This window comes from Myiozetetes cayanensis, unplaced genomic scaffold, assembly GCF_022539395.1.
Source record: "Myiozetetes cayanensis isolate MyiCay16 unplaced genomic scaffold, myiCay2020 scf7, whole genome shotgun sequence".
NCBI lineage: Eukaryota > Metazoa > Chordata > Aves > Passeriformes > Tyrannidae > Myiozetetes > Myiozetetes cayanensis.
Genome location: NW_026087964.1, coordinates 30,246,491 through 30,268,381, shown reverse-complemented (window position 1 = coordinate 30,268,381; position 21,891 = coordinate 30,246,491). Strand labels below are relative to the sequence as shown.

Genomic DNA, 21,891 nt, shown 5'->3' with positions numbered 1-21,891 from the left:
ATGTACTAACAATTTACATTAAGACACCTGGGTTCAAAGTCAGTTTGTGACAGGAACAAAATGAGTTTTTTGGTCTCAGCCTGCACTCTAGTGGACAACTGCACATAAACCCAGTCCTGAGAAGAGTCCCAAGAAATAGATTTGTTGGCCACGACATGGAGAAATTGATATAAAATATCTCTGCTCTTCTGAAAATATCTGCTATTCTGAAACACTGCAAGATGACACATTTCCATCAGCATCTCTTAAACACTGTGTTCAGTATTCTTGTTACCAGGATTTGAAAGAATACAACAGAAGGTGAAACAGTGGAATGGAAGGCAGCAAAGGAAATTAGATGCTTCCATGTTAGGAGGAAAATGGAGATAAGATGACATCCTGCCATAGTAGACATATATAAAGTTTATGACGAAGTAAAACACATCTTTATTAACCTTTTTTCACCATACAAGACACTGAGAAACAAGAAAATATCGCACAAAGTAGTGATAAAAAGAAATATTTTCTCGATACATAATTAACCTGTAAACTCATGTCTGAAAGACATCTTAGAGACAAGAGCTAAATAGGACTTAAATAAAAGGTTATGCCGTTACATGAATAATAAGAATAGCAAGGGTTATTTTAGATAGCATTAAAATGTATGAGGGATATAAACTCTCATGATTCAAGTTATAAAACAAACATAAATTACCTAAAGCATAGGAAGAAATTATACCCACAGATGTTTTATTTCATTAGTGTATCCCATAGAATGTTTACACGTACTTCAGGGAGCAGGCAGTAGAATGCTGGAGTCTCAGATTTGTGTAGTCTGTGGTATTTCCTATGCTTCCAAGATAAATTCCTTAGTGATGCATTTGCAGAAATTAGCTGCAAAAAATTGTCTAGAACTCTGACCCCATTCCAGCTAATTGCTCTTTACGCTGTTTAACCTTTTATTTGTCAAGAGAGCAATATTGATACCCAGGTATTTAAAATTACAGTCAGAATCATGTGCCAACTACAGAGGAAAAGTAAAAATTATCCTGTCTTTTCAAAACTTTTAAAAAATATATAAAAATAATATTAGCTATCACTAGCTTAAAATTGACTATGATACACTACATATTTTATGCTAACATATATATACACTATATTAAAACATGTTTTTATGGTACTCTGATCTGTCCTAGTCTAAGCTGACCTTTCCATTGTTTTTCATCACGTCATCATGTCATCTACCTTACTCATTTTCAGGAATGTTTGAACACTTCTACATTTTATAAGCCTACATTTCAAGATAATTTAAAATTCAATTTTTATCCAAATAAAATTCACCTAATTAAGTGTCTACCATTTACCATGTTTAGAATGCTGTATTTTTAGATTTTTTTGTAATTAAAAAAGCAGTCTCTTTTTCAGTCTTTTAATGACAGAGCAGCCTCTCTGACATTATTCTGACTCCAAATTATAGAATCAGAAATGTTTGTAAATAAATATTTTTGCCCTCAATTTTGCAAAGAAATGCAACTCCAGATATACAGAATCACAGAATCACAGAATCTGCTGAGTTGAAAGGGACCCACAAAGGTCCTCAAGTCCAACTCTCAGGCCTGCAATGGACCACCCCAAGAGTCACACCGTGTGCCTAAGCATTGTCCAAAAGCTTCTTCAACTCTGTCAGGCTTGCTGCTGTGACCACTTCCCTTATCATTATCAAACATTAATTTCCACTGTCCCCTCGGTTACTATTATACTGTTTGTTTATCAGAGCTCTTCTTTCCACGATGCTTTCATAATTACCAACTTCTGATTATTTTATTCCCAATCTTCTGATAGTTGATGGTTTTCCTAAAGGTTGAACCAATAAATGTTCGTGTGAAAATGTGAATTATTATTTACAGAAAATCTTTTTTTTTTAGATTTTGTGGGTTAAAAGTGAATTTTAAGTACTTTTTAAAGTGAACTAAGTGAATCGGAAAGCCCCTAAAATAACAAGACAAATAAAATCAAATCTTAACCTATTGGAAAAGGGAGCTGACTCAGAATTTCTGCTTATGCAAAGACAACCATATGCTTCCTTTAGTAAATTCTTACTCCAAAACTATGTTTTTACAGAACAGCTTGACAAGAATAATTTCCTTGTATATTAAAAAAAATAGAAATATTAAATAGTACCTAAATTTGTCAAGCATAACGCAGAGGAACAAAAGAGCAAAGACTCATATAACTTCAAAAGAATTCGAATTATGCATTTAAATTCAGACTTGTGGTATGAACTAAGATAATTACCAGGAAAATAGCAGCTTTTGCAGTCAATAACAGCCATTGGATTGTGTTTGTCAATTTTTCTGAGCTGACAAATGAAAGATGATAGCTGCTGAAATGAGCTGCAGATTGTATAAGAATTACTACGGCCCATAAGAGCTAATGCTTTTATTCTCAAAGCCTGAAGCTGTAAAAATATTAATAAAATCATTTATATTTAGCTAGTTGTAGTGCATCAGGTACCCAGTAAAGAAAGGGCTTTTGATGGAGGTAGTCATTGTTTCCACTTGGCATCAAACACAGCTTTCTAAAAATGTTTTTCTGCTCTATTCTCCTGATAATTCAACAGCAGTAGAACCAAGAAAACCTTGTCAGAAGTACTGACTGCTTGCACAGAATTTCTGTTGTACTCATGGCCACCCGCTGGCAAATACTAATGCACAGAGCAAAAATAAGTAAGATAGCTATGGCTCAAATGGATAGTGCTGGAAATGGGATATAGGAAGTGTACTGATAAAGGAGAAATCCCACCATAATAGTGGTGCCTCACTGTTAGAGAACAAATAAATAAAGGCCAGTATTTATGCTATGCAAGATCTTAATCTTTATTTGTGATCTTACAAAAGAGCTTAAAATACTTTATTTTCTGCAGAGCAGATATCTAAAGGAGGAACATACTGTAACCATGACTATATATTCCAAGGATATAAACCACTGAATGACAGCTCAGGATCAGCCAAAGCTGATCAAAGCCTCAGGAATTTTATCTCCCCAACTTCTGTGGGACCCCACTGTGACAAGCTTATCTCTTTGATCCCAAATTTAGAATATGCCAGAATGGGTTAATCCTACGTGTTTCTTTTCACGTTTGACAATATTTTTTAAACTAAAATAGTAGGCAGGACCCTAGCTTTCAATTTCCTAACTGTTTTCCATCAGTTGGAAAGCGCCGTGGCACAGAGAAAAGTTCTAACTTTTGAATTTCACCTTTTGGCAGAATTATTTTCAACTTTTCCCCAGCTCTTCTTCAAAAGGTTTCTGAATTAGTTTGTAGAGAAATATGAGTACTAAAAAATCTTAGAACAAAAGTTGTTTAAAAGTACCATGAAAGGGAAGTAAGAGGAACCCCAGTCTGTTACTATTTTTACACCTGATTATTTTGAAAAGTCATTGATTTTTTAATGCTGTAATTGAACTGTGTTAGACGTGGTACAGATTTCCCAGACCAGACAGTCAGTTCCTCTGTACCCAAGGGTATAGGATGATTCAGACAAGCAGGTCATCGCCCTGAGCAGTGGATCTTCTTATGAGCCTGACTGGCATCTGAGTTACCCAAGGCATGCAAGGTCTCTTATGTGAGGCTGATGAGAGGAGAATCCTACACCTTCTTTCTACTCAATCCCTTAATCATTCACTGCAGTCTTCTCAACAGACTTCTGCATGGAAGCCTCAGGACTGAGCCACTCCCCTTGGTCCTGCTGACCCTGTGTGTGCCAGACTCATGACACAGCTGGGTCACTGAGCAGATATCATGAAGAGCTGTCCCTGGTGCTTCAGGCAGGGACGCCCGAGGCATACATATATCTGTAGCCTTACTGTGCAGAGCATCACTCTGATTGCCACTGTCATTCCAGAGATGATGTCAGTAGGAGTGCCACAAAAATATAAATGGGGACAACTGTTCACTGAAACCGAGAGCGGTATGAGGGAGGGAAGCACAGGCAGCTGCGTGAATTAATTATCCATAAGACTAGGGGAAAAAAAACAAGGGCAGGTAAGAACACAGAGTCCTCGAACAGCACATGCACACATTCCCTCATGTTTTTATTTCTCTGTTCTCTCTAGACCCAGCTCTGAGGAAGGGAACCCTGCCAGGAATCTCCTTCAACAACATCTAGATAAGATCATGGTCAACGAACAGCAAGGGGCTTACATCCAAGCACTTCTTCTCTACAGCTTTGTTTGAATTCAGAAAAGGGTAATGAAGTAAGAAAGACAAATTTTGTTACAAGGAAGTGAAGGGCAGCTCAGTCTCAACTCTGTACAGGCACCAAAGAACCTATTTATGAATATTGTAGTAGAAATACATACTTTCTCTTAAGAAAGACTTCAGAAAGGGCAAAAGGAAGCTGGTTTAATTAACCAGCAGGGTAAGTGAGGTTGTTACAAGCAAAAATCCATCTTTGAAAATGCTGAAGTCGTGTTCCAATGACACAAGAAGAAGGAGGTACAAATACTGTGAGGTTAAATGTGAAAATGTAATAAGGCAGACCAAAAAAGCATCTGAATAATCACTAACAAAGGAATCAAAACTAATAATCCTTTTCACTACAAAACACATCAGAGGTAGGAATTCTGCTAGAATCTGTACAACCAGTTCATTTTCAGGTCATGAAAGAGTACTCAGAGAAACAAGGTCATTGCAGAGAAGTTAAGTGAACCCTTTGCATTGGTGTTCCCTGTGGAAGGAACTGGAAAGATTCCAAAACCAGAACCCTTCTTGGTGGGGGACTTGTCTGAAGAGCAGTCTGAAATTGAAATTACTGTAGAAGAGATTATGGAATAAATAGATAAAGTGAAAATCACCAGGACTGTATAGTATTCACTCCAAATTTCTAAAGGAACTCAAGGACAAAAGAGCTGAATTACTCACTGCAGGGTGTAACCTATTGCTTAAAATTGCCTTGCTTCTGGAAGGCGGCAGATGTGACATCAATTCTTTAAAAAGGTTCCAGGGAAAATCAGGGAAATAGTAGGAATCTAAGTCTGATGCGTGTTGGGCAAATTACTAGAAACTATGATAAGAAACAAAATAAGGGGACATCTGGGTAGTTCTGATTTATTTGGGAAGAGTCAGCTTTCTGTTGAGGAAAATATGGCTTTACAATTCTGATAAAAGGTTTTTCAAAGGAGCTGTAAAGGGTTGGGCTAATATGGGGATGATGATGATATCAATGCAGTCTACTTTGATTTCCAAAAGACTTGAGTTCAGCTTAGAATTAGGGTTTGCTAAATACAAATGTCTACAGGGATGGGAAGACTAAAGGTAGAAAAAAAGACCACCAAGGCAGAACTTCAGGGGTGGCTTATAGGGAGCACATTATGTGAGGGCATCGAGAGCACATCCAGCCTGGTCTGACATAAGCCTTGGGGCATGACTAAGGAAAAGTTATTCCAAAAGGTGTGACTCTCATTCCCAAATGGAGGATAAGGCACAGAAGAGCAAAGACCTTGTACTGGTAAAGTGAGACACTATCCACTGTATTGTTTTTTTCAGTGCATTCAGAGGTAGCTCAGTAAATAGGATTTTGCCAATAGATGTAAAAGGCCAGAAACTCCATTGTGACTTGACAGTGCAGAGTCTCAGGAGCTGTCTGGGCTTGTCTTGACATGACCTGATTTTAATTTGTTTCGGGTTTTTGTGTGTGTGTGTGTGTATGAAAATCATCTAGTGATCAAGTGGGTGTTGCCTGACTGGGTTGAGCATGGTCTGTGTACACTTTATATGGTAAAAGCCTAACTACCCTATTGTATCAGTGGCTTTTTATGTTGAAGGAAGCTGTAGGAGGCTGTGGGGCAAATTTCAGACTTTAGCAATGAAAAGAATGCCAACTATAGTAAGAAAACCCACGCAGATCCCAAATCAGAGGGGAAAGAGACTCCTACTGTGAACATTAAACTTTTTCCATCAAAAGAAACGGGAGGCCAATGACTCATAACACCTCCATTTCTGACACACTCTTTTTATGGAAGATAGAAGTTGTTGACCTTAGCACCCAGTGGGACATTCAGCAGGTGAGCACAGCACCAGAGAAACTGAGATGGAACAATGAAGTTTATATACAATTTTAACTGTAGATTTTAAGTGTATTGTTAGAGTATTCTTTCTGCATTAATGGAGTAAATTGTACCATTAGATTATTAAAACATTAAGAGGACCAATGCTACATTCTTACCTTCTTTTTTAAGGCATGATGCCTTTAGCCCATAACAGAATTTGAAAGTAACATGAATCCAGCCTCAGGCTAGGGTTTGTCTCAATGGCTAAGGTTAGGGTTTAAAAAATCAGAAAGCTTACAGGGGGTGATGAGACTGATGGTAGAAAAGGGACTCGAAGGAAATGCAGGACAGGTGTCCAGGAGATTTCCAGGGAGAACAGTATAGAAGGTGCCTTAAGCGTGCTAGGAGGCGTCAGTCTAAGCTTAATGTTAGCCTTTGACAAAGTTCAGAAAAGGTGGTTGAAAAGAATGTGCTTCTTGATTGAATGTGGAAGAAACAGTCTGGAAAAGCAGAAAAGACCTATTGTGAGTTGTGATATATGTATATATCTCAAAAGCTGTGACTGCTATATTGCTCTTTCTAGATTTGGAGAATCATAGAATCATTTATGTCAGAAAAGACCTTTGAGATCACTGAGTACAACTATAAACCTAGCACTGCCAAGTCCACCATTTGAACCCGAGCTCTGGCTAGGCAACAATTAGGATTTGTTTCAATACAATCCTGACAGGGATGGTGGGACTGAGGGTAGGAACTGGAACTCCATGGGAGTAGAGGGCAGGCATTAGGGACAACATTAGGCTAGGGGACCCTGAATCTATCTAAACAATGACAGCTTAAAAATGGAGGCTTCCTGCATGGATAAATAGTTGGTTAAAAGACAGAAAAGAGAGCATCAGAGTAAATAGTCATTTTTCATTGTGGAGGAGATCACAAGTGGAGATTCGCAGTGATCTGCCTGAGATGTTTTCCAGTACCTTACTTTAAATTGGGAACCAATAATGAGATGTCAGTGTGTGTTGGTGATGCCATAAAATTAATGGTGGGACAAAGCTTCGTTGTGAAGAACTGCTGCAGTCTCAGAGACCAGTGAAGTCCCTAAACATAGAATACAAGCTGTGTCTCCTCTTTGAAAGAAGTGAAAGAGAATATGCCAGGAAGGATACCTGCTGGTCCAAGATTATGTAGAGGGAGATGTCAGCTGTCACTTCACTATTTTTCTCCCAGTTACATCTCTCTCTGGTGTGGTTCAGGGGGCTTAGGGCCTGCATGGTCTGCAAGATCAGTTGTCACAATGGACAATCCCCAGGGGCCAGGAATTCTCAAGAAACAATGTTAGGACACATCAGTCAGTGTGGTAAAAGCATTAAGTCACATGAGTGGCTGGAGAACCAGTCCTCTGAGGTAGTCTGAGGCTGACTACCAGCTTGGGAAGTTGGCTGTAGTGGTCAAGTTTATGGGACTGTCCTTTGCATATGGAACACAACTATCTTCTCTCTACATGGAGAGTCACAAACTCAGGCTTTGTTCTGATTTCATGAAGCAAACACAGATAATGATCACATTTTCCTGTTTGTTTTTGTCATTATTTAAAATCCATATCAATTAATGAAGCACAAAGAAATATGAATTATGCAAGGAAAAAAAACCCTGTTGCTAACTAAAGTCTGTATTGCCCTTAATTGCCACAAAATTTTCAGACAAGTAAAAAACTAGGATGTGATTAAAGTCTCAAATCAGACTTCTTTTCACCATGAATCTCTGTGGAATTCGTAGGGGTTTGGAGGCAAGACTTTTTAAAGGATTTCCAGTTTTAAATATATAACAGCCTAATATGTTGGATTAGTAATTCTTCTTCCATCAAATTTAATGGGTACTTTTTAGGTTTCATGTGTTTGTGACATTTTTTCAGGTTCATATTTCCTTTGTTGTCTTCACATTGCTACAGAGTCGCACCCCAGGGTACTTTATGAAACTGTAACTGATGTAAAAACTTGACTGGCAGATTTTTGTGCATAAAATATATGTTTCACGACATTTTAAAGTATTTCTTGATGGAATCTACTTTGTTATTAGGCTGTAGTTCATTTCTGTTATGTGAAAACATATTTTTGCATTTCGCACAGTACCAAATACACTGCTTTACGCACTGTCAGTAAAATGTTAAATATTGCTTATGGCATTATGACAGGTATCTAAAAATACAAGAGGAATATTTCTATTTTGGTAAACTTCCCAGATTTTCCATGCAAATAGAATTTTTAATATTTCAGTGTGAAGATTACCATAATGGAAATCACATATAAAAAACTAGCTTTATTTCTTTGAGGAAATGATAATAAAAGAGGACAAAAGTAAAGAAGCACATATTATTCACTTGGATTCTGAGGAAGTTTTTAATCCAGAACCAAATACTTTATTAATGAGTAGAGTAAAAAAGTAAGGAAGTAATACTCAACTGGACAACAAGCTGGCTTGCTTACAAAGTCAAGGAATGACCACAAATGTGAAAGGAAGATGACAAATGCAGAAAGCTTAGCATTAGACTCTCATTTTTACCATAGTAATGGATAACTGACAGAGTTTCAAGGTGTGCAGTTTGATGTGTGAGGAACACAGGTAACAGCTGATCATGAAAAGAAAAGAAGAAAATATAGTTCAAATTGAAGGAGGGGAAAAAAGAGTGGATATGTGTATGCCGTAGAAGTGAAGATATAAAATGTATAAAAGTAAGCAAAAGGAAGTTAAAAAATAACAGAGATTATGCTCTAAATTATGGGCTGTAGTGAGCATGTCAAAGACCTAGCATTGTTCAATACAAAGTTTAAAACATCGGGTAATTGGATAAGTGATACATTAAATTATGTTCAAACTGTTTGGTAAAAACATAAAATACCATTAGCCATTCAATATCTGGCAGCGGCCACAAAGGACAAAAATGATGTGCAGAAGGTGAAGAATGCTAAATCCAGACTCATAAGAGAGTGTGGAAAGAATTGAAAACTAGAATATATTCTAGGGTTTTTTTCATAGTCTTAGAATAGTTTCAATTTGTCTCAGGAAGACAAAGATTAACACTTCTTTCCATCAGTTTACTTGTTTTTCTGTCTGTGCAGTAAACTGATAATTATTCCAGCAGATACAGAATCACAGAATCAATTAGGATGGAAAAGACCTCTGAGAACATCGAGTCCAATCTATGACCAAACACCACCCTGTCAGCTAGACCATGCCACGTCCAGTCTCTTCTTAAAGACCTCCAGGGACAGTGACTCTACCACCTCCCTGGACAGCCCACTCCAATGCCCAATCACTCCTTCTGTGAAGAACTTCTTCCTAATGTCCAACCTAAATCTCCCCTGACACAGCTTAAGACTCTGTCCTCTTGCCCTATTGCTGGTTGTCTGGGAAAAGAGACCAACCCCCACCTGGCTACAACCCCTTTTCAGGGAGTTGTAGAGAGCAAAAATGTCTCCCCTGAGCCTCCTCCTCTCCAGGCTAAACAATCCCAGCTCCCTCAGCCTTTTCTCATAGGACTTGTGCTCCAGACCCTTCACCAGCCTCGGTTGCTCTTCTCTGGACCTGCTCCAGCACCTCAATATCCTTCCTGAACTGAGGGGCCCAGAGCTGGACACAATACTCAAGGTGTGGCCTCACCAGCGCTGAGTACAGGGGAAGGATCACTTCCCTGTGCCTGCTGGCCACACTGTTCCTGATCCAAGCCAGGATGCCATTGGCCTTCTTGGCCACCTGGGCACACAGCTGGCTCATCTTCAGCTGCCAATCAGTACCTCCAGATCACTTTCTGCCTGGCTGCTCTCCAGCCACTCCATCCCCAGCCTGTAGCGCTGCAGGGTTGTGGCCAAAGTGCAGGACCTGGCACTTGGCCTTGTTGAACCTCATACTGTTGGATTTAGCCCATCTATCCAGCCTGCCCTCCTACCCTCCAGGACATAACTCTCCTCCCCCCACAGCTTGGGGTCATCTGCAAATTCGCTAATGGTGCACTCAATCCCCTCATCCAGACCATCAGTAAAGATGTTAAACAGGACTGGTTCCAACACTGATCTCTGGGCGACACCACTAGTGACCGGCCACCAACTGGATGCAACACCATTCACACCACTCTGGAACATTAGTGACTGACAGAAAATTAATTTCTTCCTTTCTCTGAGAATCTTCCACTTCTTGTCAGAAAACCAGAAGGAGGAAGACAGGGTAGAGGACAGACAGAAGATTGCTATAATACTTCTGGGAATAAAGAGGGATTTAGCACATTGTATTTCAAAAACGTATATATTATGCACTAAGTGATGTTTTTCATTGCTATACTCTCTAACTAATGCAGTATATGCAAGCTCATAACTAGTCTATATATCCTTGCACTTTGAGTGTTGCAGTGTGAGTTCTCCTCTCCCCCTGAAGGTGCATAGTCAAGAACTGAAAGTGACTGGAAGCATTGCTATTGCTACCAAATCCTCGATTTACATAAGTCACATGAAGGCTTCATTTCCCACCTGCCTTTTTCAGTTAGACAAGGAGAACGAGTTAGGCAAGATGGCCATAAACTAAAACACAAGAAGTTCCACCTCAGTGTGAAGAATAACATCATTGCATTGAGGGTGGCAGAGCACTGGGACAGGCTGCCCGGGGAAGCTGTGGAATCTCCCTCTCTGGAGACATTCAAAACCCACCTGAACACATTCCTGTATAACCAGCTCTAGGTGACTCTGCTTTGGCAGGAATGGACTGGATGATCTCCAGAGGTCCCTTCCAACCCTAACAATTCTGTGATTCTGTGAAGATTAAGGCAACAGCAAGTGTAAGCTACACTTCGCATATGACCATACTCATTAGCATCAAGATAGCTTATTCTTTTGTCAACAACAGCTCACAAAGGAACACTTAGCTGAAGCTGAAGCAAAGAAATAAGAGATGATACTTGAAGAGCTCATATAAAATAGAAGAGCTCTGAAAATAGAAAGCAGTTAGTGGCCAACTCAGTCCTTAATTCTGGACTGTTTGTGGATTCTTACATCTCTGCCTTTAAGACTAATGCTCCCTCTCAGGCAGTTGTTTTTGTTGAACTGCATTAGATAATTATCTTATTTTGTTATTCTTACTTCAGTTACCTACATTATAGCAAGGCAGAGTAAAACCTGCAGCTCTTCAGGTGCTGTAGCCTAATTTTCATCTTCTGAAAATCGGAGTCAATTTTGGACACGTAAAATTCATTCTGCACTCTTCATATTTATTTTTCATTGATTTGAACTCTGAAGATCTGAGATCTCAGTATTCTGCAGCCTCAAGCCAAGCTGACTGAAATCTAGAGGGTGAAGAATGTGATTTTGGCAGAGTTGCTCCACTGCCAGCCTATGTCAGAATAACATGACCTGTATGATAGACAAAATTCTGGAGGGACTGAGGGTAGGGGGTAGAAAAAAAAATTGAATCGATTCTTACAGAAACAAAAAACAATCACACAGAGTCACTACCTTCCGTTTCATGTGCAAGACCAGCTAAACTATAAAACAGACCCCCTCCTCAATGAAGCAAAACAAAATTACACATTTATGTTTCCCCAGTGTTTTTAGGGCAGAGGTTAAATGAGGATAGTAATTGTATCACATTATTGGAAGGAATTCTAATACCAAGATACTAAGTGCAGCATAAGGAAGTGAATAGAATAGATAGGTCGGGTTTTTTTCCACAGTGAGTTCTAACCTTCACTACATAGAGCAATACAGCTGTCTTCCTACTGATGTCAGATGCCTATGCAGAAAATAAGACTGAAAGCAGTGATTGTGAGGTATCCTTCCTGAGAGGTTTTTGTGCTGGAGTTCAAGGTACTGAGAAGAAAATAAACCTTCTCCTTGTCCCATCTAAATCCTTCTCACAGCAAGAGGTTGAACTCATCTCTGCTGACCAGTTTAGTGTTGGTCTTTGTAGTTCCTCTATGTTATTAAACATTTCTAAGTCAGTATGGAGATTGTTCATGGTTTTTCTTTATGATTCTCTTGAATCATAAACAATAACAGCCTGTGGCTGTTCTTGCTTAATTCTTAATGTATCTTAGATATTTTCATCATCTTACTGGGTGATGGTAATTTAAAGGTGCTGTCAAACTCTCTGATGAATCTTAGATCCATACTTCATATCTAGTATTTTTGTAAAGAATTTTTCCTCAAAGACATTCAGATACCCACCTTTGGTAGATTTCTAGATTTTGTATCCGCACATTAAGATGCAAATTATCCCTACTCTCCCTCCTCAAAGCAATCTCCTAACGCTTCTTTTCATAATATTGTCAGCTTCTAACTTTTGAATGCTCAGTTTTGCAATACTAATAACCATTTTTGGTAGGATATGCAAAATAGAGCAATCTGCTGTTAGCATGTCTGGCATCAGTGGTATTATTCCTACTCTTGGTGAGTACAATGATGAATACAAATAGACCCAATGCATTTGAGAATAGTTTCTTGGGATCCTGTTCTGGACAATTTTCCATTTAATTGTTTCTTTTATGAAGCTTTCAAGACATCCAGAAATTTTCTATAAGTCATTCTAATAGCTTGGAAGAAATATAATAATATATTTAATAGGCATGTAGTGAATGAAGCTATGAAAATGAAATGAGGATAGAAGCAGAAATGGAAGGAATCTTACTACTGTACTATAAAAGAAAGGACTTATGGTGAGTTGCTTCCTTTATGTTATTATATTTAAAACAATTATTATATTAAATGTACTTATTGGTAGCTCATTTATAACTAAATGGTCATCAGTTATGGTCTGTATGGTGGTCTTACATTATTTATTAGCTCCTGTATCACATCATCTAAATGTAAGTGGTAATCAATAAATCATCAATACCTCACTTCTTTATTCTGTGGGAACTAAATTATGCAGTTTTCTAGCATATATATGTGTATATATATCAATATAGCTGTATGTATATATGTGTGTGTATATATATAAAAATATATATATAAATGTATATAATGCCCAGACTCTCCAAACCCATCTGAAATAAACTTATTTCTAATCAATAGAGACGCACCTATCATAATGGGATAATAGTTAAACAGCATAGGATAAAATGGCAGAAGTTCTTTATGCATTCCAACTTTGCAGCCTTACAGCTGCAAAACAGCTGTGTATGAACAGAACCAGGTTCAATGTTTAGACAAGGTTTTTATTTTATTGTGAATTGTGCTCATGTGACATGAGAATAGAGAATCCTCAAGATCTAAAATGAGAGGAGAGGAAAGGACAGGGGAGGGGAGGGGAGGGGAAGAGGAGAAGATTTGAAGTGATTAATAAGGAATGGTAAAAATAAAAACAGAGCATTTTTTGTGTAAAATGCTTCCTTCAGGAAAGCAAGTTGGTTGATGATGCAACAGTAAATGCTGAAGACACAGCTTGGCATACTTTCTGTAATGGAAGCATGTTGGGTATGTAGTAGGCCTTAGGCTGGCTGTTTAAGTACAGCTATACTTCACCTACAGGCTTGAATTGAAATTCAGTTTAGTTGAGAATTTCACCAACATTATTTCAAACTACAGGGAAAAAACCCAACCTTTAAAACTTCTATTACCCCTAAACTTATTTTAAAGGTGTCTTTTGATAAGAAAAACTAACCCATTAATCTGAATGACAATTATTACTGTTCTCAAAATGAAACCACTTAAATAATCTGGGTGTTCTTATGGAAAAGTTTAAAACTATTATACTTCACATTACATTTGAAGGTGTTGCATATTGAGTTGCCTTTTTCTTTTCTCCCATCGATTTTAATTACTAGTACATTTGCATGAAAATAAGATCTTTATTTCTTGAAAGCTCATCAGCTCCTGCTGCTCATTCTTCATTGAAGATATCACATGCAAAGGGTTAGATCTTAGGGTGAGGTAGAATTAAGAGCAGATGTGCTTAGAAGAAAGAAATTTTTTTATGCAAATACTATTTTTAATAAAACAGAAGAAGATAAAAAGTGAAAATACATGCTCTGAAAGCAAAATTCCAATCTCTCTTCCAGCATATATAATGTCCCTCCAAAAAAAAAAATTTTTTTGAATTTAAAAACTGAATATTGAACTTGAAAATACAATATGAAACACTAAATACTTACTAGATCATTGTTTACTCCAATTACCCTAATTTGATACTCATGCACTTACTGTACATTAAGGAAACACAAGTCCCAGGCAGTCAGGTTCATTTAAACCCTCAAAATAAGACTTTCCCTATACAAAGGTTTCTAATTTTTGGCAGTCCTTTCTGAAACAAATGGCTGATTTCAAATGGCTTAAGAGCACCCTTCATACAGTAAAAACTGTAAGTCAAATGCTTATGTGAAGAAACCATGAGAAGCCAATATAGAATGAACATGAACTATGAACTAATTATTGGCTCTTCCATGTGCTGATCCATTGTAATGCAGTTGTGAGGAAATTTGCACCACCACGTGTCTGTGCTTTCAAGGAAAACTGGAGGTATTTAACACCATATTTAGTAGAAGAACCCTGTGTCTATTTCCTCATAATGTAGCTTGATTCCAGCTACCAACAAAACCAAGTACGTGAAAATAATAATGAGAGCCTGAGCTGTATTCAGAGTATGGGAAAAACCATCAGAGACTCACACACTGCTCTGTTTTAAAAGTGCTCTTATGCTCTACCAAATTTTACTGAATATTAACTCATTTTCAGATAGCTCTGCCTATTGAGATAATCAGTGTTATGTCTGACAATCATAAGTTATGCTATGTTTGACAATCATTGCAACTGCCTACAGCCTATCTGGGAAGCATCCTGAAGCTCCTCACACTCTGGGCACCAGACTGGTGATGACAGTAAACGAGCTGTTATTCCAAAACTGTGCGCAAAAGTTTGGCTGTGTAAATGTTTTGGAATGACAGAAGGGCACTAATGATTGCCATGGTCAGATCCCCAGTCTGCGCAGAGGACACTATAGGCAGTACTGCCTGTCTGATGAAAGGGGGCATCACGGGAAGGGAAGGGAAGGAAGGGGAGGGGAGGCAGTTTGGTTTTCTAACATGAGTCCTACTCAGAAAAATACAGCTCTGTCAAAGCTCCAGAAATAGCATTTGACCTCCTTTCTTCTGCTACAGAAAATGCCACAGAGGCAAAGCCCAGAGAGTAGTTTACCTGCAGCCAGGAAATATTGACAGTGCATCATAGATTCAAATCTGCAAAACAAATGAATTGCTACTAATAAAAACAAAGCACAGAGTCCCTTTTACATTGTTTTATCCTGTTTAAAAGACAAACATTTGCACACTGCAAGCCTCAAATGGATAAATGCTACCATGAGAACTTATAAGCCATCTGCTAGCTTCCTAATGAAGCCAGTAACTATTATTGTTTACAGTTGAACACCGGGGGTCATGTGTATTTGCTGTAATGAGAGAATCAATGCATCACTGCAGATGCTAAAAGATGGAACTTTTTTTTTCAGACAGCTAATTATAAATACAATAAAATAGCAAAAAAAAAAAAAAATCTGTTCGTTTCCATAGAGAAATAGTGCTTGGCATAACAAATACAAAACACAGCACTGTTCTGTTTTCTAGTAGTCTCCACTTGATAGGTTCAGGTTACAGAAACAAAATCACAAAAAGTTACTCTTAAATATATAACAAATAGCTGATCACCAAGGGGTGCTTAGTCCCTAATTCTCTAACCTTTACAAACCTCCTACATTATTTAATTTTATTATTTATCTGAATGTAATGATGGAGTGTGCATTAGCAGATATCTCTCTGTTGCTCTTTCACTCTGTATTTCTTGCTTGAAGAAGACACCATGATATATGAAAACTTTGGTTGAGCTATTAAAAATGTCCTGAAGTTTCTTGGATTTTTTAAATGTTTGTTGAAGAGAAACTGATACACAGCAGTAATACAATTGATTTCTCGCTTATGATTTCATCACTCAAACAAAAGTACACTTACAAAAACTAACAAAGTAATAGTAATTCCAAACATTTAGCAAAACCAAAAAAATTATAAACAATTGGAATTTTTTGTACATTATGGAAACCTTAATTTCACTGAAAACAAGCCATTAAGTTGGAATCTTATTAATGGCCTTTATTTGCTGTAAAAAAAGTATTTTAATTTCAGGAAAGTTCCTAAAGCTTGTAAATCAAGACAGCTTACTTGCCTTTCACAGTAGTAAACCTACAAATGACTCCCGATGGCCCTCTGATACCATCAGGGTCATGGCATAGCCTTCTTGTGGCTTGTACTCTCCTCCTGCCACCTGCAACATATACAGAGCTACATATCTATCATATGGCTAAAATGCTGTATAACATAGTGGTTAGATGGGTTGCAGTAATCAGGAAAGCTATATTGTAGGCCACAAATCAGTAAAGCCTTAGGAAAGAAAGGGAACAAACAATATTCCTCTTTTACCATAATAAATACTTGCAGCAGGTTGCACTCAAAGCAGAGATAAAGCAAGCTGTCAGCAGGAGAACACTGCTTTTATTTAAACGTTGTCTTTGTATTGTGGTGATGGTGGTAGATCAGAGTGGGCAGAGTTCATTAGTGAGGTCAGAGATGCCTGGAGGAGCACTGCTACATAGATAAACCTGTAAAGTGTAACACTTGTGTACCTGCTGCACCTTGACACTGAGGATCCTGCATATCACCCCTTCCCTGCTCTCGGCCTCACATGCCTGCTTTGTCAGATGTGACTGATTCTGTGAGGTGCAGGGGCTGGGACCCCCAAGGAGATTCCCCACTGCAACCCTTTGCTGTGGTCCCCTCCTTGTCTGATGGTCACACACTTGTGGCCAGAAGACATGGACAAACCTATTGTGTAAACAGTGTTCCTGAGGTATGCACGTACCACATGCAAGTGGCCTGAGATGCTGGGTTAAGAGAAGATGAAGGGGCCTGCTTAGTATCCAAAGCTTTGCTTTTCTTTCCTTTGTCTTACTTTGCCTTGCTTTCCTGTGCTTTGTTTTGGCAGACCTGGCTGAACCCTGCCAGAGAAAATCAGTAAAAAGAGCTGAGTGAGTGGAGTACAGAAGAGGATGAAGGGAATAATTGTCCTAGTTTCAGCTGCAATAGAGTTAATTTTCTTCCTAGTATCTGGTAGGGTACTGTAGTTTGGATTTAGGATGAAAATAACGTTGATAACACATTGATGTTTCAGTTGTTGCGAAGTCATGGACTTTTCAGCTTTTCATCCCACCCCACCAGTGAGCAGGTTGGGTGGCACAGGAAGCAGGAAGAAGACACAGCTATCACAGTTGACTCAAACTAGCCAAAGGGATATGGCATCAAGCTCAGTATATAAACTAGGGGAAAAGCTGAAGAGGGGCTCAAGAACTGGCTGCACATCAATCAGCATGAGGTGAACAATTGCATTGTTCATCACTTGTATTGTATACTATTATTATCATCATCATTATTATTATTTTCTCTCCCTTTTCTGTCCTATTAAACTGTCCTTATCTCAACCCATGAATTTTACTTTTTTTTTTCTTTCCCAGTTCTCTCTCCCATCCCAGGGGGTTTGTGAGTGAGCATCAGTGTGGTGGTTGGCTGCCTGCTGGGTTAAACCATGACACTCTTTTTTGGTTTTGCCCAACATGGGGCACAAAGTGTTGAGATAATGACAGATCCGACCAAAGCGTGTTAAAACAAATTTGTTATGAGCATTCATAAAATTGTTTAATAGTTTCTGTTCACAATGTTGATTATTTGCTCTCAGAGCTGTTGTGCTTGTTCTTAGGGTTGTGTTATGTAACACTTTGTTTGCTGCGTATGTTCCCTGTTGTGCTGTTTATGACCTCTGGGGGCTGGATTAAGGGTATCATTTTGTTGTGCTTTGTCACACTGGCTTATGATATGATAAAATTACTGGTCATGAGACTGATCTGGTATTTGTACTCAGCATTGCTGTCATCTCAGTATTTTGGAAGCCATCTCTCAGAAACTATTACTAATAATTACAGCTCTTTACCTTTTCTCCTCAGAGAGTCCTGTCTGTGTGGGACGCAGGCGAGGACACTTTCCCCTGCTTCTCCACTTTTCCTTTCTCTTTTACCTTCCCCTTCTCCTCCAGGCTAGTTACAACAGCTCCTGAAAATTGTTAATATCCTTGGGATGTTCAAACCAGCATATTCCTGTTGATACGTTTCCTACTCCTGATTGTGTTTTAGGTCTTGTTTAAACAATTATTTAAGAATACCATGCAGAGATCTACCCCAAGGCTGGATAGTTATCAGTGGTAGGGTGTGGGGGACAGTATGAGCAAGTACCAAGGACAGTGGGAACTTCCAATGGCCAACCATGCCCTGTTCAACACTACCCAGTACCCTCAGAGGGAAGAGGAAGTGTCTGGATCTGATGAGAAAGTGACAGATATTGCAGGGCCATGAGGAGAACAGGAGAAAGAAAAGGCAGAACTCACAGAGGAGGTGATAACTCATCCCTGGGTGAGATATGAGATATGCACCTCATCAAAAAAGATTTTAGCCATCATCCAGGTGAGCACATTGTCACCTGACAGTTCTGCTGCTGGGAGAATGAGGCCAGTAGCCTAGAATTCAAGGGTAGGAAAGCCAAACAACTGGGATCCTTTTCTAGGGAAGAGGGCACTGACAATGCAATAGGAAAATAAGTCCTCCACCTCTGGAGGAGACACCTCTCAGGCCTTAGGGCAAAGTATCCCTTCAAAGAAGATGTTTTATGTCACCTAGGCAAACGGAGAAAAGGCACTCGGTACCTGAGGGCATGGAGGTGATTCATAATGACCTGAACAATGAGCAGTTATCCAAAGATACAGATGAAGTCAAGTGCATATGACCCTTATAGAGGAAGTTCATATGGAGCACAACATGATGGTGTGCCAACTCATTCTCAGTAGTGACCTAGAAAGACAGAGAGGGACAAACAGAGGGTGAACTGGATGGTCAGCTCCAGCAATATGAAACAAATATTTCTGCCTCATTATAGCCTATGTCTCGACTGTGGAGAAACTGTCTGAGAAACTGACATGGGAGTTCCAGCAATTCAGAGAGGAGATGTTCTACTCCTCACCTGTACAGCTGAGACCAGTATCTCAGCTATTAGGACTAAGCACTCCGCTGCTCAAGAGAGAGGATATAGTGGGTACACACCATAGGTCACCCTGTGGTTTTATCTCCGTGAACATGGAGAGGCACGAGGAAGTGGGATGAAAAATCAAGCTCAACCCTAGAGCAACAGGTACAGGAGTTGCAAGAGTGCTCAGTGTATAAGCTAGCAGGAAAACTGGCCAGGTGCCACTGCTCGGGAACTGGCTGGGCATTGATCAGTAGGTGGTGAGCAATCGCATTGTACATCACTTGTTTTGTATATTACAAGTCTCCTTCTTCTTCTTTTATTACTGTTATTATTCCTTTCTTTTCTGTCCTAATAAACTGTCTTTTATCTCAAACCATGAATTTTACTTTTTTTATTTTCCCAGTTCACTCTCCCATCCCAGTGGCAGGGGGACAGTGAGCAAACAGCTGTGTGGTGTTCAGCTGCCTGCCAGAATAAACCATTACAATAATTGAGTTATTTACTTTGACAATGCTTCCATCTTTGTGGACTTAAGTGAATAACTATTTGATATGTCTTAATTCTCTGTTTCATAACATGTCTGAGATAATACTTTCTTCCTTAAACCACAGGCAAATGTGTATGAATATACTTGCTTCCCCAAATTACAGGGGAGTTAGTTGCAAGAATTAATTAGTTAATGTTTGCATAGTGCTTCAAAGGCAGAAAGCATTCCGTAAATGCTAATTACTAAATCAAAGTTTTATCTGACTTTATTACTAAACTACTAATAAAATAAGTTACATAGCTGATGCATGTTGGAAAAAGCACTTTTACTGTCTGAAAGATATAAAGGTTTTAATTAACAAACGTTTTGAAAGCACTTGGCTGAGGAAAAAAATGCTAACTGTTAATATAGATTTTCCCTAATGAAAATGGCTACAAAATATTAACTTCTGTATGCTACTGTAACTTCTGCATATATTATCTAAAGTTTTGTCCCATGGCAACAATATTTTTGTTTTCGGCACAATTTTTGTAATATTGATGAAAAAATTGTGCTTATCTTTGTCAAATAAATGTTTAGATGCAGCAAGAGATTAAAGGTATCATTCTTAGCAGAGAATAGCAAAACCTAATGCATTGTCAAATTAGACATATATAAATTATCATATTTTTGCTATTTAACTTAGAGTTGCATTTTGCTAACTTCCCAAGCTTCTGCAGATTTACAGGGCTCAGATCTTCCAAATACTGCACTGTACCTGCACTTATGTGACCTGTTATCTACATGTCATCTTAAAATCTAAGCATGCAAACAGATTTGAAACTTTTATGTGTAGGCAGTTAGGCAGTCAGAAAGACTGAATTCTGAAAGTGCCTCAAGCCTTCTGAAACACTGCAGATCTCTAGCTTCATATAGTTTGATCCTGCCAGAAGAAACCTTTTGTTCACGTGTTTGTGACACTTGTTTCCCCTCTGGATGTAATAATATAAACCTGGGTATAATAATAAGAACATGTTGATTTATTGAGTATAATAGTTATTGTATTAGCATAATTGATTCTGAATCATCCCCTTCCTATGGGCATTTTAGACGTAAACTTCCTTTTAGAGCCTTCCAAAGTATAATTATTATTACTATTAGTAGTACTAATATTAGTATTAGTATTTCAAAAGTGTCAGATGGTAATCAGTATTTCTCAAGTCCCTAGGCTAGCGGTTTGAAAAGAAGTTTCAAAGTAGATCATGGTATGTTTAATACCTGTTGTGATTTCTGTCTGTGACTGTAGAAAACTTTGAAGAAAGCTCAAGCTATTGGAAAAAGTCCTATTAGTCTGCTCTGCTGACAGAGGAGAAGCATGCCAGCATCCTCCCTACTTAAAACTGGGCTGATGGTAGGAGGATGAGGATGCAGTCAGCCAGGCCCGCTCAGTGAAGCAATGCAGTCTGGCTGCTGAGGCAGAAGCTGCCTGTCTCCACATTCCATGAGATAAAATACCTCCTGCTATCTCTAGTGTTCCCAGCAGGATGGAGAGGTCCAGGTGTTGCTCCTACAGAAACCGAAGGGGTCTGCTGCTTTCCATTGTCACAGCTGGGTGGCTCCAAAAGGTCCCTCCCAAACAGCCCTGAGGGGAGGCAGTAGCATGTGTTCATTAATTTGAGCCATAAATCACAACTTCACGTGGCAGAAAAATGTCCAGAATGTGCTACAGTAAAGGGTTACATCCATTTCTGCACTCTCATGGCAGCTCTTCCAGGCAGATGGGGAGTCAGAGCAGCAGCAGGAGTGCTAAACCTTTATCACGGCATTGATTTGTCAAGCTGTCCCTGAAGGAAAGATGACCGAGATTTTTTGGAAAGGAGGCAGGGTTCAGGGCTGGGGACATGAAGGACTGTCTAGGAATAGATGGGAAATGAAAAGTGTTCAGGTGACTTGTCAAAATATTAAAGGGGCCCTTAGCAAAAGAAACTCAAGAGTACTGAATTTCTCTAAGCCCAGGGGTTTTTGAATGTGTTTTCTTGGGTTGTAAATTCACTTTATAAAAGCAAAATTATTATATCTTTACAAAATAAATTTAGGCTAACTAATAAACAGTTCAAATCATTTTGTGGTTAGTCAAAAAATATACATTGTGAAATAAGGTGTCAGTGACATAAAGCAAGAACAATAGGGCTGAAGTAAGGTCTTAATGACACTTTTATTGTTATCCTTAAAACTATTAGCCCTTATATTTTTAAAGTTATAGGAAGTTGTGTGGCCTTTCTGGAGAAAGTTTATGGATTTTAAGATT

At 38.7% G+C, this 21,891-nt stretch overlaps 1 protein-coding gene across 2 annotated transcripts in view; it reads right to left on the bottom strand.

The window, feature by feature from the left end:
- DCTD (dCMP deaminase) overlaps positions 1 to 21,891 on the bottom strand; it is a 60,336-nt gene that overhangs the window by 28,510 nt on the left and 9,935 nt on the right. Inside the window, exon 1 of one of the 2 annotated variants that reach the window (XM_050338186.1) lies at positions 18,798 to 18,855. The exons of the other annotated variant lie outside the window; for it this stretch is intronic. Coding sequence (XP_050194143.1) covers positions 18,798 to 18,820 — 23 coding nt within the window. The 5' untranslated portion in view covers positions 18,821 to 18,855. Of the gene's footprint in view, positions 1 to 18,797; positions 18,856 to 21,891 lie in introns of those variants that run through there. 2 annotated transcript variants of the gene reach the window in all.